This window comes from Saccopteryx bilineata, chromosome 2, assembly GCF_036850765.1.
Source record: "Saccopteryx bilineata isolate mSacBil1 chromosome 2, mSacBil1_pri_phased_curated, whole genome shotgun sequence".
NCBI lineage: Eukaryota > Metazoa > Chordata > Mammalia > Chiroptera > Emballonuridae > Saccopteryx > Saccopteryx bilineata.
The window spans coordinates 341179543-341195980 of record NC_089491.1 but is presented as its reverse complement, the minus strand read 5'-3'; the positions used below and the strand labels follow the sequence as shown (position 1 = coordinate 341195980).

The 16438-nt window shown below is 46.0% G+C and overlaps 1 protein-coding gene across 3 annotated transcripts in view; it reads left to right on the top strand.

The window, feature by feature from the left end:
- Positions 1–16438, top strand: part of ZC3HAV1 (zinc finger CCCH-type containing, antiviral 1) — a 55017-nt gene that overhangs the window by 22401 nt on the left and 16178 nt on the right. For 2 of the 3 annotated variants that reach the window (XM_066262413.1, XM_066262415.1), the window contains exons 4-8: positions 3434–4516; positions 6032–6130; positions 8925–9045; positions 11324–11498; positions 14490–14610. In XM_066262413.1, coding sequence (XP_066118510.1) covers positions 3434–4516; positions 6032–6130; positions 8925–9045; positions 11324–11498; positions 14490–14610 — 1599 coding nt within the window. The remainder of the gene's footprint in view (positions 1–3433; positions 4517–6031; positions 6131–8924; positions 9046–11323; positions 11499–14489; positions 14611–16438) is intronic. The other variant, XM_066262414.1, reaches the window with a different exon arrangement.

The window sequence follows — 16438 nt, the reverse complement described above, 5'->3', positions numbered from 1 at the left end:
AAAGCTACTTGGTAAAGCTTTTTTTTTTTTTTCAGTCTTTTTTATTCTGAAGCTGGAAACAGGGAGAGACAGTCAGACAGACTCCCGCATGCGCCCGACCGGGATCTACCCAGCCCGCCCACCAGGGGCGACGCTCTGCCCACCAGGGGGCGATGCTCTGCCCTGGTAAAGCTTTTTTTAATGAAAAAAATATGTAATTTTTTTTAGATTCACCAGTTCACATTTTGTCACAATCGTTTTATCAGTTTCTTTCTATATATGTCCATATAAATATTCACACAGACACATGACATTTTTGTGTTTAAGGCATTTGAGATATACCGTCATCAGGAGATGCCACCCCTAATTATATCAGCATGTGCCTCCTCAAAACAAGGCCAATCTCTGACGTAAACCACAATACAATAATTGTAACAGGAAATTTAGCGCTAATATATGCAATTTAATTTATTGTCCTTAGTACTGTTTCTTTAAGAATCTGTGGCCCTGGCCAGTTGACTCAGTGGTAGAGTGTCTGCCCAGTGTGTGAAAGTCCCAGGTTCGATTCCCAATCAGAGCACACAGGAGAAGCAACCATCTGCTTCTCCACACCTCCTCTTCCCCTTCCCTTTCCCCTTCCCCTTCCCCTTCCCCTTCCCCTTCCCCTTCCCCTTTCCCTTTCTCTCTCTCTCTCTGTTTCCCTCTTGCAGCCATGGCTTGAATGAGAAAGTTGTCTCCAGGCACTGAGGATGGCTCTATGGCCTCACCTCAGGTGCTAAAATAGCTAGGTTGCTGAGCAACAGAGCAGCGGCCCCAAATGGGCAGAATATTAGCCCCAGATATCGGTTGCCAGATGGATTCCGGTGAGGGCACCTGCGGGAGTCTGTCCCTGTCTCCCTGCCTCTCACTTGCTTAAAAAATATTTTTTCTTTATTTTTTAAGTTGCGGTAAAATAGAAGGTATAATAGACTGTTTCAACCACTTTTAAGACAGTGCAGTGGCCTGACCAGGCGGTGGCGTAGTGGATAGAGCATTGGACTGGGATGCAGAGGACCCAGGTTCGAGACCCTGAAGTCGCCAGCTTGAGCGTGGGCTCATCTGGTTTGAGCAAAGCTCACCAGCTTGGACCCAAGGTCTCTGGGCTCCAGCAAGGGGTTACTCGGTCTGCTGAAGGCCCCCGGTCAAGGCACAAATGAGAAAGCAATCAATGAACAACTAAAGTGCCACAATGAAAAACTGATGATTGATGCTTCTCATCTCTCCATTCCTGTCTGTCTGTTCCTGTCTATCCCTCTCTCTGACTCTCTGTCTCTGGAAAAAACAAGAGTGCAGTGGCAGTAAGTTACATTCACATTGTTGTGCAACCAGTCTCCAGAACTCTCTTCATCTTTCAAAACCAAGGCTCTGAACCTGTTAGCAATCATTCTCCATCTCTTCCTCCCCCACATTTGCTGCTAACCACCATTTTAGTTTCTGTTTCTATGAATTTGACTGTTTCTAGGTTGCTCATGAGTGCAATCACACAGTATGTGTCCCTTTGTGACTGCCTCATTTCACTTTGCATAATGTCCTCAAAGTTCATTTATATTGCAGCTTATTTGAGAATTTCCTTCCTTTTTAAGGCCAAATAACCTATTATATGTATACACCACCTTTTGTTTAATCATTCATCCACTGTTGGATACTTGGGATGCTTCTATCTTTTGGCTCTTGTGAATAATGTTATGTTGAACACAGTATTGCAAATATCTCTTTGAGACTCTGGTTTCAATACTTTTGTGTAGATACTCAGAAGTGGAATTGCTGCAGTTGAGCCATGGTTGCAGGAGGGGAGGAGAAGAGAGAGAGAGAGAGAGAGAGAGAAAAGCAAGAGGCGGAGGGGTGGAGGAGCAGATGGGTGCTTCTCCAGTGTGCCCTGACAGGGAATCGAACCTGGGACATCCATATGCCGGGCTGACGCTCTACCACTGAGTCAACTGGCTAGGGCCCTATGTTTAATTTTTTTGGGAACTTCTATACTGTTTTTCGCAGTGGCTGCACTATTTAACATTCCACCAGCAGTGTTTTCAAATCTCATCAATGCTTGTAATTTTATGTTTTTTTTGGATCGTAGCCATCCTAATGGGTGTAAAATGAACAGTACTATTTCTTTTTTTTTTTTTTTTAAAGATTTTATTTATTCATTATAGAGAGGGAATAGAGAGAGAAAGGGAGAGAGAGAGAGAGAAGGGGGGAAGAGCAGGAAGCATCAACTCCCATATGTGCCTTGACCAGGCAAGCCCAGGGTTTTGAACCGGCAACCTCAGCGTTTCCAGGTTGACGCTTTATCCACTGCGCCACCACAGGTCAGGCCCAACAGTACTATTTCTTAAGCACTTTTATATTGCTTAATGTTATAAACATTTGCAATTTTTTTTTTTTTTCATTTTTCTGAAGCTGGAAACAGGGAGAGACAGTCAGACAGACTCCCGCATGCGCCCGACCGGGATCCACCCGGCATGCCCACCAGGGGGCGACGCTCTGCCCACCAGGGGGCGATGCTCTGCCCATCCTGGGCGTCGCCATGTTGCGACCAGAGCCACTCTAGCACCTGGGGCAGAGGCCACAGAGCCATCCCCAGCGCCCGGGCCATCTTTGCTCCAATGGAGCCTTGGCTGCGGAAGGGGAAGAGAGAGACAGAGAGGAAAGCGCGGCGGAGGGGTGGAGAAGCAAATGGGCGCTTCTCCTGTGTGCCCTGGCCAGAATCGAACCCGGGTCCTCCGCACGCTAGGCCGACGCTCTACCGCTGAGCCAACCGGCCAGGGCAAACATTTGCAATTTTTAATCTCTTTATGAGGTGGATGTTGGAAGAGCTGAATTTTGTGAAGCAAACAGGATACATAATTCTAAGATTCTGTAAGAGATCATACACAATTAAACCTTCTTATATTTGAGAAATATAAATGTTTTACAGTTTCACCTGCAACATCACATTGTTGCTCCTCCTAGCAAAGTCATGAAGAAAGGCAGCCATATTAGCCTCACTTAATGAATGGGAAAACTGAGTCTTGGAAATTTTAAGTGACTTTTTAAAAATTTATTTATTCATTTTAGAGGGAGAGGGAGAGACAGAGACAGAGAGAGAGAGGAGAGACAGAGAGAGAGAAGTGGGGGAGGAGCTGGAAGCATCAACTCCCATATGTGCCTTGACCAGGCAAGTCCAGGGTTTCGAACCGGTGACCTCAGCATTTCCAGGTCGATGCTTTATCCACTGCGCCACCACAGGTCAGGCCTTAAGTGACTTTTATTGAGAGCAGCTTTCAGTCACTTTTAGAAGAAGGAAGGGTAACACTATGAATAGATAAGAGTGATGTTTTTCAAGGCATCACACTGCTAGGCAGTAGCAGAATTCATGTTTTCTGGTCCTACATCTAATGCTAACGCTACTTTCCACCGTTTCGGCCTTTTTTTTTAGCCCCTCCCTCCCATCGTCGGGACCTGGCCTATAGAGGCAGAAGCAAGAGCCGAGATCGGTTCTTTCATGGCAGTCACGAAGTCATCCCCTCCGCCCCGCCTGCCCCCGAGAGATCCGGCACACCCAGTCCAGATTACATCGGCTGCAGTTCTCCCCTGGATGACAGGCCTGTAAACAACCTCATCTTCGAATTCCTGAACTTGGGAAGTCAAGATGGCCCTGAGCCTTCCTCAGCCTCATCGAAGGCTGCCAGTCTGGGAGGAGCCAGGCAAGTGGGAGGAAACCAGAGGGTTTCAGAGAATGGCAGTTCCGAGGGCCTCTTTGGTGGGAATCAAGGCAGTGTTCACCACCCTTCTGACTTAACATCGGCTTCCAACTGGAAGGGCCCCACGTCCTGGCTGAATGACCACGGCTCCAGCAGAGAGGATCTGTTTCCTCCGAGTCAGGCTGCCTTGTACTCTCCACGAACACCTGATACTGGAACCACCAGAAAGAGTGCGGGCACGCTTTCCCCAGCCCACGTGAATATCGAGGGCAGAAGTGGCAATCAAGATGGCCAGTATTTCCCAGTTTTTCATCATTTTAATGGGATGGCCACAGACATCCCTTCTGCAAGATCTTTAAGTTACAAAACCACCAACAATGGTGGACAGAGGGAAAAATCAGTACCTAGGAATCAGGAAACCAAAACTATTTACCCTGATCTCAAGACCATCATGACAGAGGACAGTCAGCATGGAGGGAAGGTATTTTGGAGTAGTAAATTTGGCCACAGCGCACCAAATGGCTCTAATAAAGTTACATATGAAAAGACGGGTGTCACTGGTTTCGGCTTAACATCAGAAGTCAGAGCGGATCAAGATGTGTTAGGCTCTTTAAGCCCGAGTCTGAGAACCCAGATCCTGCCCACCACTGGGGAGATCGCTGCCCCCACACAAGTCAGCGCTCTGCCCAAGGGACCACCTTCGACACCTTCCTCAAGCAACAGAACTACCGCCTGTGAGGCCCGTGGTCCGAACTCGGCTCAAATCGCTGTCACCCCTGCCAGTGAGTTTAGAAGGAGGACTCTGAGCTGTGCTCTGAGTAAGTCACTGAAGGACAGAGAGGGCCCATGTCTGTGTCTGCAGCAGAGCAGCTGTGGCTGGTGATCTCTTGTTGGATGTTGCCCCGCAGTTATCATAGGGCATCGAGTTTTAAAGGGTTTGGGTGAAGAGAAGGTATGACTGGTGAGGGTACTGACCTAGGACATGGAAAGGCCAGCCAGTAGCAGAGTATAGAATAAATGGCTACATTTATTGAGGACAAGAATAGTCTAACCACAGTTGTTTTGTTTTGTTTTTGTTTTTTTGTATTTTTCTGAAGTTGGAAATGGGGAGGCAGTCAGACAGACTCCCACATGCGCCCGACCGGGATCCACCCGGCATGCCCACCAGGGGGCAATGCTCTGCCCATCTGGGGTGTTGCTCTGTTGTGACCAGAGCCATTCTAGTGCCTGAGGCAGAGGCCATGGAGCCATCCTCAGCACCTGGGCGAACTTTGCTCCATTGGAGCCTCGGCTGCTGGAGGGGAAGAGAGACAGAGAGGAAGGAGAGGGGGAGGGTTGGAGAAGCAGATGGGCGCTTTTCCTGTGTGCCCTGGCTGGAATCAAACCCGAGACTCCTGCATGCCAGGCTGATGCTCTACCACTAAGCCAACCGGCCAGGGCCGTTTTTTTTTTTTGTTTTTTTTTTTTAACAGAGACAGAGTGAGAGAGAGAGGGATAGAGACAGACAGACAGGAACAGAGAGAGATGAGAAGCATCAATCATCAGTTTTTTGTTGTAACATCTTAGTTGTTTATTGATTGCTTTCTGATATGTGCCTTGACCTTGGGCCTTCAGCAGACCAAGTAACCCCTTGCTCAAGTCAGCGATCTTGGGTCCAAGCTGGTGAGCTTTACTCAAACCAGATGAGCCCACGCTCAAGCTGGCGATCTCGGGGTCTCAAACCTGGGTCCTCTGCATTTCAGTCCAACACTCTATCCACTGCGCCACCGCCTGGCCAGGCAGTCTAACCACAGTTTAAGAAAGCAACATAACTCTCCTGTGACCCGATGTTCACATTGCGTTAATGGAGGGCTTGTCGTGAGCAACATATCAATCAGGAATTTTCTTGAACGTAGCCCAGTTTCAGATATTCTTTCCTACTGTGAGAACAGGTCCCTTGATTTTTGGTTTAAACATTAAGAGCAGGACCTGGTTGGTTAACTCATTGGTAAAGTGTCAGCCAGTGTGTGGATGTCCCAGGTTTGTTTCCTGGTCAGGAAACACAGGAGAAGCGATCATCTGCTTCTTCACCCCACCCCTCCCCCCTTCTTTCCCACAGCCATGGCTGGATTAATTCAAGCACATTGCCCATGGCCTTTGCCTCAGGTGCTAAAAATAGCTCTGTTGCTGAGCAATAGAGCAACAGACCCAGATGGGCAAAGCATTGCCTTGTAGGGGCCTTGCTGGGTGGACCCCAGTTGGGGTACCTGTGGGAGCCTGTTTCTCTGCCTCCCCTCCTCTCCCTTAAAATAAACATTATGAGCAGCATACATGTACCCTCTTTTGTGTTCCAGATTCCGTATCTGACATCATGAGTTCCACATCTTCCAAGATGGATGATCATGACTCGGAGGAAATTTGTCCTGACCATCTGTATAAGGGTTGTCGACTTAGTGAGTAGCTTAAGGTCTTTGTAGAAGCAGAAACTTTATTCATAGTACTATGGTTAACATTTACTAAGTATTTGCTCTATGATGAGCACAACGCTAAGAACCCTTCATGCATCTTTAAACTTTACATCAACTTTTGAAGTAGGTTCTGTCGTTAACTCATTTTACAGATGTAGAAACTGGAGGCATGGAGATGTTAAGACCTTACATACCTAAGTAGCCAGGTTGGGTTTTGACCCTAAAGTGCCCAGCCTGCTTTTGTTCATTACCAATCCTTGATAACTTTCTTCTTTTGCAATGCCTTTTTAGGTGAAATGTTATACTTAATCATGGACCCATCTCTTCATATTACTAAAAGCAAGCAAGCAAACATCAAATTCAAAAAACAAAGGAATCCTAGCAGACAACAGTTTCGGTTCATTTCCAGTCATTGCTGAGGCATTGTCTCTCTTCTGGGCCGTGTGTACTAAACAGACCTTTGCTCCACATGACCAATGGTCTGTTGGTCATTCCAGTTGAAGAGCCACACCTGGTCACTGTCCCCTCCAGCCAGACTTCATATAGAAATGTTTCCCATGGGACTGTGCTTGGGACAGATTCTCTCCTCTCACTTTTATGTAACTGCCTCACCATTCTCTCTGTGTCCCAGGCTTGGACATCATGTCTGATTCCATTTGTTTGATCACTTCGTGATTTTAGACTCAATTTGCCTTGAAGAGGAGCATTCTGCCCTGTATTCTCAAAATCAAAAGTCCTTAACTGAAAATTCTGTTTTTCTTTTTAATTGTGGCAAAATACATGTAACATAGATTTTTTTCCCTCCATCTTAATCATTTCTAAGTGGACAATTCAGTAGTGTTCACTACATTTCTAGAGTTGGGCAGCCAAACTCCAGCACTCCTTTTTTTTTTCTTTTTTGTATTTTTCCAAAGTTAGAAGCAGGAGGCAGACAGATTACTGCATGTGCCTGACCTGGATCCACCCAGCATGCCCACAAGGGGGTGATGCTCTGCCCATCTGGGCTGTTGTTCCACTGTAACCAGAGCCATTCTAGCGCCTGAAGTGGAGGCCATGAGCCATCCTCAGCACCTGGGCCAATTTTGCTCCAATGGAGCCTTGGCTGCGGGAGGAGAAGGGAGAGAGAGATAGAAAGGAGAGGGAGAATTGTGGAGAAGCAGATGGGCGCCTTTCCTGTGTGCCCTGACCGGGAATTGAACCCAGGCCTTCCACATGCTGGGCTGACGCTCTACCACTGAGCCAACTGGCCAGGGCTCCAGCACTCTTCATCTGGCAAAACTGAACCTCTATACCCATTAATCAACAACTCATTTCCCTCGCCCCCTTTTCCCGTGCCTGGCAGCCATCATTTTAGTTTCTGAATATGACTATTCTGCGTCCCTCGTGTGAGTGGGATAACACAGTATTTGTCTTTTTGTGACACCGGCTTTCTTGTCCTTAGCATAACGTTCTCAAGGTTCAGCCATGTGGAAGCCTGTGTTAACATTTCTTTTTAAGGCTGAGTAATAATTCTATTGTATGTATCTATCACATTGCATTTCTCTATCCATCGGTGGGTACTTGGGTGGCTTCTACTTTTTGGCTTGAGTAATGCTGCTGTGCACATGGGTGTACAAGTATTTGATCGAGACCTTGCTTTTAATTCTTTTGGGAATATAAACAGGATTGGAATTGCTGGATCACGTGTTCATTCTATGTTTAATTGCTTTGAGGAGCTGCCACACCATTTTTAATGGCAGCTATAGCACTCTGCATTTTTAGCAGATGTGCCCAAGGGTTCCAATTTCTCCACATCTTTAGCAGCACTTGTTGTTTTCGGGGTTTATATATTTTAATAGCCATTCTAATAGGTATGAGGTATGGACTATAATGAATGCTTATATACTTTTGCAGCAGCCAAATACTGGGCAGTGCGACTCTGGGTTTCCCTTTGATGTCTAAACCTCACTCTTTTTGTTTAAAAAACAGACACACATTTTTTTGAACATTTCAAAATGTTCAAACTTCACATAGCATAACAGTCAAACATAACATCATGAAAATTTTGGAAAAACAGAACTATTTTTGTATCCCAGTGTTACAGGCCTATGACATCAATTCATTATTCGGTAAGCATTGATTTAATGGCTACCTTTTGCATGCCAAGCCCTATGCCAGTCGTGCAAGGGAGATGTAAGCTAAGCAGTGACCTAACCTGCTCTTCAATGAGTTTGTAATTGCAGTAGGGTGTCAGAACATCCACACGTGAGAAAACTGCATAAAATAAGAAAATACATAAATGGAAAAGCACAAACCAGGTGCTGAGTGCTGGCTAAGGGAAGCCAAAATACCAGACAGATCAGAATAGAGTCAGATGAGAGGGAATCTTTCTAAGAGACGAATTATAACCCGGGGTTTTGAGAAAAGACAAGCAATGGCCCATGCTGGGGAGCATTTTGTCTCCATAGATCTATGTACTTGGGGGGCGGGTGCAGAAAGGTTAACTGTAAATTTATAATGACCTCAGATTTTCATGTGAGTACAGGAACTTTTGGGGGAGTGGGGAATTGTTGTTTTCTGATGAGTCTCTGGGTAATAAAGGAACGTGGAGATAAAGGGGTATAAGGCTCTGCAGGCAGAAGCCAGCATGCATAGAGGTGTGGACAGAACGTGTCTGTGCGCGTTGTCTGGCGGCGTGGGAAAGGCAAGCCTTGATGGGAAGGTCAGCAGTGAACTTGGCTGAGTTGGTTATAACCCCCACTCGACCCACCCTGAGGCCTCCTCTCTGTCTTTGTAAAAGGCTGCAACAAAGTTCACTTCCACCTGCCCTACCGCTGGCAGATGTCAATTGCAAACACCTGGATGGACCTCCAGCCCATGGAGAATATTGAGAAGGCTTATTGTGACCCCCAAAATTCCATGTAAGTTGGTGGCTGGGATTCTGGCTCGTGAACTATGCAATAGCATCGAAGGGGAGCGGTGGTGCTAGGTGTCTGGGAAGAAAACATTTTCTTTCAGCATCCTATTCATTGTTCAAGTTTGAGATAAAAATGGCCAATGCCTGCTGAGTTAATGAAAAAAAGAAAAGGAAAGAAAATCTGGGTAGATTTGAAGCCACACAGAGCTTGGATAATACTAGAGACTATTTGGTGACATGCAAAATAGACAGTGACACAATTATTTGTTTGGTTAATATTTGTCCTGGTGTCGTGCAGATAAACACAGTATGGATGTTGGTTTCTGTTCCTATCGGTTCATGCTAGGACTATTAAAAGTACCTCGAAAGAGCCTTTGGCTTAATTTCATAGTTTTAGAACATGGTTTGGGCAATTTTATATAGTTCTGGTGCAGTATTTTGTTGTCTACTTTAGCATTTTATAACTTCCTTTGTGTTTTCTATTTTCTCTCTCCTGAGATAAATACCTGCTATTTCTGTTTCTGTCAGGGCTGAAATGGATGATACACATATTTATAAGATGCATCCTAGTTTAATAAGGGAATCCTTTGGGGGAATAATCACACGTTTCATCATCTGCAAGTTCAGGGCATTTTTTTGGAGCCTTTGTTGCTGCCTTTTGCCAATAGAGGGCGCCATTAGCTATTTTCTCATTTGTAGGTTAACCCCCCTATCCCCATGGTAAATCTAAAGCAGGGTATCCTAACCTTAGCACTATTTACTTTGGGGCCAAATAATTACTTGTTTTTTTTATCTTTGGAGGGGGGTGGTTGAGCAGCATTCCTGGCCTTTATCCACCAGATGTCAGTGGTGATAACCAAAATGTCTTTAGACAATGCCAAATGTCCCTCAGGGGACAAAAACACCCCTAGTTGAGAACCACTGATCAAGGAGATGCTTCTTGGAGCAACTGTTCTCAAACTTTTTTGTCTCAGGGCTTCTCTGCAGTCTTAAAATTTATTGAGGATCCCAAAGATCTTTTGTTTATGTGGATTATAGTTATCAAAATATATCATCATAAAAATCAAAACAGAAAAATTGAATGTTGATTCATTTAAAAATAATATACTGCCTGACCTGTGGTGGCACAGTGGATAAAGCGTCGACCTGGAAATGCTGAGGTCGCTGGTCCGAAACCCTGGGCTTGCCTGGTCAAGGCACATATGGGAGTTGATGCTTCCAGCTCCTCCTCCTGTCTCTCTCTCCTCTTTCTCTCTCTCTCTGTCTCTCTCTCTCCTCTCTAAAATGAACAAATAAAATAAAAATTAAAAAAAATAAAATTAAAATAATATACTCATTGTTAATATAAGTAATATTTTTATAACTATAATTATATAGCTATATGCATTTAACTATACCTGTAAATAATGTATAACTAAAAATAACTTGTCTAAAACAAAAAATTTCATTAAGAAGAATGACATTGTTTTATATTTTTTTGAAATCTATTGTGAAATCACACATGGTAGATAGCCTCTCGAAAACTCTACTGTGCACCTGTGAGAGTATGCAAGTGAAAAAGGCAAATAATGTCCTAATATTATGAAAATAACCTTGACCTTGCTGGCTTCCTGAAAAGGTCTTTTGATGATTGTTTAAATGATTACAATTGGAAAAACTGACCTACCGTGAGCTTCTCATTTTCTAACATGGAGGCAATTTTTTTTTTTTTTTTTTTTTTTGTGGGCTCAGTTTTACTTGGGATAGTTTTGCGGAAAGAATACATTTTGTGCCTGACCAGGCGGTGGCGCAGTGGATAGAGTGTCAGACGGGGATGTGGAAGACCCAGGTTCGAGACCCCAGTGTCGCCAGTTTGAGTGCAGGCTCATCTGGTTTGAGCAAGGCTCACCAGCTTGGACTCAAGGTTGCTGGCTTGAGCAAGGGGTCACTCAGTCTGCTGTAGCCCCCCCCCCCCCCGTGAAGGCACATATGAGAAAGCAATCACTGAGAAACTAAGGTGCCACAACAAAGAATTGATACTTCTCATCTCTCTCCCTTCCACTCTGTTCCTCTCTCTGTCTCTGTCACAAAATAAATAAATAAATTTAAAAAAGAATACATTTTGTGATGCCATCACCTGTGTGAGGTAGACACATTACATTACCTGTCTGTATTTCAGTTTTTTCTCTTATATGTATGGCCTGCAGTTGTATTAAGAAAATCTGAAGATTTAGGAAAGCCCAGGGTGTAAAAAACAGTGGTCAATGAAGCATTTTGGTGACCTTTCATCTTTTCCCCATCAGGATTTCTGTCGGAAATTTTAAAATCGATTTCCAGAAAATGACTTGTAATCATAATGCCATCCGACGTATCTCCACGCCCTCATATGTCACAGGGTTGGGCAGTTCTGTCTTCGCCACGAAATGGAATTGGTACTGGAGGAGTGTGTCTGGCAGATGGGTGCAGTATGGGGACAAGGTGAGTTCCGTTCCTCCCGTAGAGGCGCAGGTTGCAAGTTGCCAATTCCAGATGAAAACCATTACGAAAATGTTTGTCGTCTCCATGGTTACCCATGGAATGTGGATGCGGCTGAGGACATGGGTACCTTTTCCATGAGATGTGACTGTATTTGCATTGTTTTCACACTCATGGACTCTGATTGCAATCTTAAGCAAAATCGTATGTTAATTATTTTTAAGGGCTCAATGGAGACATGAGTCACTTGCATGTTCCTCTCTTTTCACTGCCAGGGACCGGGCTGGAACCTGGAGATGGCTTTCTGTGTATCAATATGTAAAGGGACAGAGAATACTGCTTCTAGCCTCAAATAAGGCAAGACTAGAGAATCAGCAGACTGATACCGAGATAGATACTAATATTCAGAGTTTGGATTCAGAGGGATGTGAAAGACAGGAACGGAACATTTGAGGCGTACACACATAGGGACATGCTAATTGGGGATAGATGTTGAGATAAGCAGAGTTCTATCTAGTGTCCCTTCTTTTTGATGTATAGGATTAAAAAAGAGAGAGAGAGAGAGGGAGGGCCTGACCAGGTGGTGGTGCAGTAGATAGAGCATCTGACTGGGATGCCTAGGACCCAGGTTCAAGACCCTGAGGTCACCAGCTTGAGCGCGGGCTCATCTGGTTTGAGCAAAAAGCTCACTAGCTTGAGCCCAAGGTTGCTGGCTCGAGCAAGGGGTCACTCAGTCTGCTGTAGCCCTCTAGTCAAGGCACATATGAGAAGGCAATCAATGAACAACTAAGGTGCTGCAATGAAGAATTGATGCTTCTTGTCTTTCTCCCTTCCTATCTGTCCCTATCTTTCCCTCTTTCTGATTCTGTCTCTGTCGCAAAAAAAAAAGGGGAGAGAGGCAGGCCCTGGCCAGTTGGCTCAGTGGTAGAGCATCGGCCTGGCATGTGGAAGTCCTGGGTTTGATTCCTGGCCAGGGCACACAGGAGAAGTGCCCATCTGCTTCTCTACCCTTCCCCCTCTCCTTTCTCTTTCTCTCTTCCCCTCCCACAGCCAAGGCTCCATTGGAGCAAAGTTAGCCAGGGCGCTGAGGATGGCTCCATGGCCTCGGCCTCAGGCACTAGAATGGCTCCTGTTGCAACAGAACAATGCCCCAGATGGACAGAGCCCCTGGTGGGCATGCCGGGTGGATCCTAGTCAGGCCCATGTGGGAGTCTGTCTGTCTGCCTCCCGCTTCTCACTTTGGGAAAAAAATAAATAAATAAAATAAAATAAAAAAAGAGAGAGAGAGAAAGAAAGAAAGGGAACACACTTAAGTAGCCAATGAAAGCAGAGTGAGGAGAAAGAGATGAGAATAAAAACACGAGGTTAACCTAAAGCCAAAGACGAAGCAGGGGCATGGGAACACCAGCCTAAGGCTCAACCTGGTTAGAAGTCCATGGGCCATGAATCTGGCTCTGAGCTGCTTGGCCGCTAAAGTAAACCAAAACACAAGCTGTTACAAAATCCCGTCTCTTTGGGAAGAACGCACTAGTGCCCCAGGAGAAGCACCACTTTTTACTAATAATTGGGGCCTGAGAAAAACATTGGCTATGGGGCCATAGAGAGGGACCATGTATGCTGTGCCGAGTGAGGTCAGAGTCCTACTCCCACTAGGGAAGCACAGTGGTTTCCCAGCTGTCTTACCAGCAGAACCTCAGTGAGCACGCTGGGGTAACAGAGCAGCCTGTGGAGATAGGACAGGGACTTAAAGCCCTGTGTCTTTGCTCTCCTCTCTGCTATGGTGGCCCCTGGAGCACCTTGGGGTGAAAACTCCCGCAAGGTTGAGCTTGTTTGCACAGGTTCTTTTTAGGTTCAAGCCAAGAATGATGTCCACGTTCAGTTTTCTTTTTTTTTTTTTTAATTTAGTGAGAAGAGGGGAGGCAGAGACAGAGTCCCACATGCATCCCAACTGGGATCCACCTGGCAAGCCCAGTAGGGGGTGATGCTCTTCCCATGTAGGGCCGCTGCTCCGTTGCTCAGCAACCAAGCTCTTCTTAGCATCTGAGGCGAGGCCATGCCGCTATCCTCAGTGCCTGGGGCCAACTCACTCCAAATGAGCTATGGAGTGTACCAAGGAGGGGGAGTGAGAGAGAGATGTGAGAGGGGGAGGGGTGGGGAAGCGAGAGGCACCTCTTCTGTGTGACCTGACCGGGAATTGAACACGGGACTTCCACATGCCAGGCTGACACTCTACTTACTGAGCCAACTGGCTAGGGCCTCACTTTACATGCAGTTTTCTTAAAAGTGATTCTGGGAGGTGCCTATGGAAATAGAAGTGATAAAGTGAAGTTATGTAGCTTTGGTTAAGATAAACTGTCAGTCTCAATGGTTCTATGTCAAATAACTTGAAATTTTCAGTAAGATACGGAAAAAGGGTTGGAAAATATTGGCATTCTAGTGACATAAGGGTCCCAGAGACTAAAGAGAACTCTTCAGTAGGGAATAGAAGATAATTTAAATTGACACACGATCTGTCATTCCTGTTTTCTAATAAAACATCAAGAAACTTCCTGATAAAACTTCTTTAACCTAGAGCTCTCCCTGGGACATTTGGTTTGTGCTGAACACAGTTTTAGGATGTAACCTACAACGTGTTAAATGTTGTATTCTTTTAATCTGTGGCACTTGTCTGTTATAATAAATGTCGTTAAAGATGCTTGGTACACTTGGGTCATATCTTATGGAAGGTGTAAAGAAGATGATTGCAAAGAGCGGTATTTTTCAGGCGTCCACCGTCCACCCACCAAGTGCGCAGTTCTGGCAGGGCAGGGTAGGCGGTTCTGTCCTCGTCTCGGGGTGGAGAAAACTACAAAAGGGAAGCCTCTGCAGTCTGGTTTGGGAGGCAAGACAGATTCCTCTTTAAATCCCGTGGCTAGCATAAAATTACATATGATACAATGATAGGCATTTCCTAAAAACTTACCATGAAGTCTTTTTTTTCTTTGTTATAATTAGGGAGACAATCAGCAGATTTCGAGCGTTGACTCGTTATACCTGGAAACTTTCTTCCTAATTTGCCGGAGGGGCATTGTGCCGTTCCAAGTGGGTTCTCAGAACTACGAGCTGAGTTTCCAAGGTAAGCATTTACATTTGGCCGTGGTGTACATATGGGATAGGAGTGGAAAGGACGTGCTCCTCCCAGGATCAGGGGTCTTTTGAGCAGGACCAGCAGTGTGGGGCCATCAGAAGACCTGTGCTCTAGAGCAGTGGTCCCCAGCCCCCGGGCCACGGGCCGCTACCGGTCCATGGGCCATTTGGTACCGGTCCGCAGAGAAAGAATAAATAACTTACATTATTTCCATTTTATTTATATTTAAGTCCGAACGATGTTTTATTTTTAAAAAATGACTAGATTCCCTCTGTTACATCCGTCTAAGACTCACTCTTGACGCTTGTCTCGGTCACATGATACATTTATCCATCTCACCCTAAGGGGCGGTCTGTGAAAATATTTTCTGACATTAAACCGGTCCGTGGCCCTAAAAAGGTTGGGGACCACTGCTCTAGAGCCTTGGCTCTGACACAGTAGCTGTGTAACCTGGGAGCAGCACCTGGCCTCTATAGGCCTCAGTTCCCCCATCTGTCAAATGGGGGCATTGGGCTAAGTTTCAGATTCTGGTGTGCTGTTTCCCAGGCTGAGGCAGACTTGTCAGGTGTTGATGACTGCAATGGAGACCCTGGGCCTGTGGGTGCCCTCAGGGTGTGGCTGGTCCTTCTAGGCATCCTCCTCTAGGTCAGTGGTTTGTTTCATCCATCACCTTTTCTCAAGACTCCGCCTTCTGCCATGTTTATCTGAGCCACCATGGCAAGGTCTTCTGGTCAGCTTCTGCCAGCCTGTCTGTCGTGTTTAGTGAGAAATCAGGGCAGCAACTGCCCACCCTGTGGACGTAGAGTTCCCTAGGCTGCACCCCGGGCCACTCCCTGGCTAGGGTCACCTGCTTGAGCTTGATCTTTTAGGACCAGCCCTGCGGTTGTTTTGAAAGAGGTAAAGGAGACTTGTTCAAGTCCTTGAAATTCCTAGGGTGTACCTGAGTTTTGGGCCCTGTCCCTATTACGATAGTGTAGCTGGGAAGGACCATTGTAGCAATATTTTTAGAAAGCAATCTGGCAATACATATCAAGAGGTATTAAAGTAGGCTTGTTTTTCATCTTCTCAGTAATATTTCTTTTTTTTTTTTTAATGTGAAGCACTTCTGTTCCTACAGTTTTCTCTCTGTGTGTGTGTATGTGTGTGTGTATTTTTCTGAAGTTAGAAGCGGGGAGGCAGTCAGACTCCCACATGCGCCCAACTGGGATCCACCCAGAATGCCCCCCAGGAGGTGATGCTCTGTCCATTTGGGGCATTGCTCCATTGCGGCCTGAGCCATTTTATCGCCTGTGAGAGAGGCCATGAAACCGTCCTCAGCGCCCAGGCCAACTTTGCTCCAATGGAGCCTTGCCTGTGGGAGGGGAAGAGAGACAGAGAGAGAGGAGTGGGGGAAGGGTGGAGAAGCAGATGGTCACTTCTCCTGTGTGCCCTGGCCAGGAATCGAACCTGGGACTTCCACACACCAGGCTGATGCTCTACCACTGAGCCAACTGGTCAGGGCCTGTTCCTGCAATTTTTTTTTCTTTTTTTTTTACAGAGACAGAGAGTCAGAGAGAGGGATAGACAGGGACAGACAGACAGGAACGGAGAGATGAGAAGCATCAATCATTAGTTTTTCATTGTGCATTGCAACACCTTAATTGTTCATTGATTGCCTTCTCATACATTCCTTGACCATGGGCCTTCAGCAGACCAAGTAACCCCTGGCTCGAGCCAGCGACCTTGGGCTCAAGCTGGTGAGCTTTTGCTCAAATCAGATGAGCCCGTGCTCAAGCTGGCGACCTCAGGGTCTCGAACCTGGGTCTTCCGCATCCCA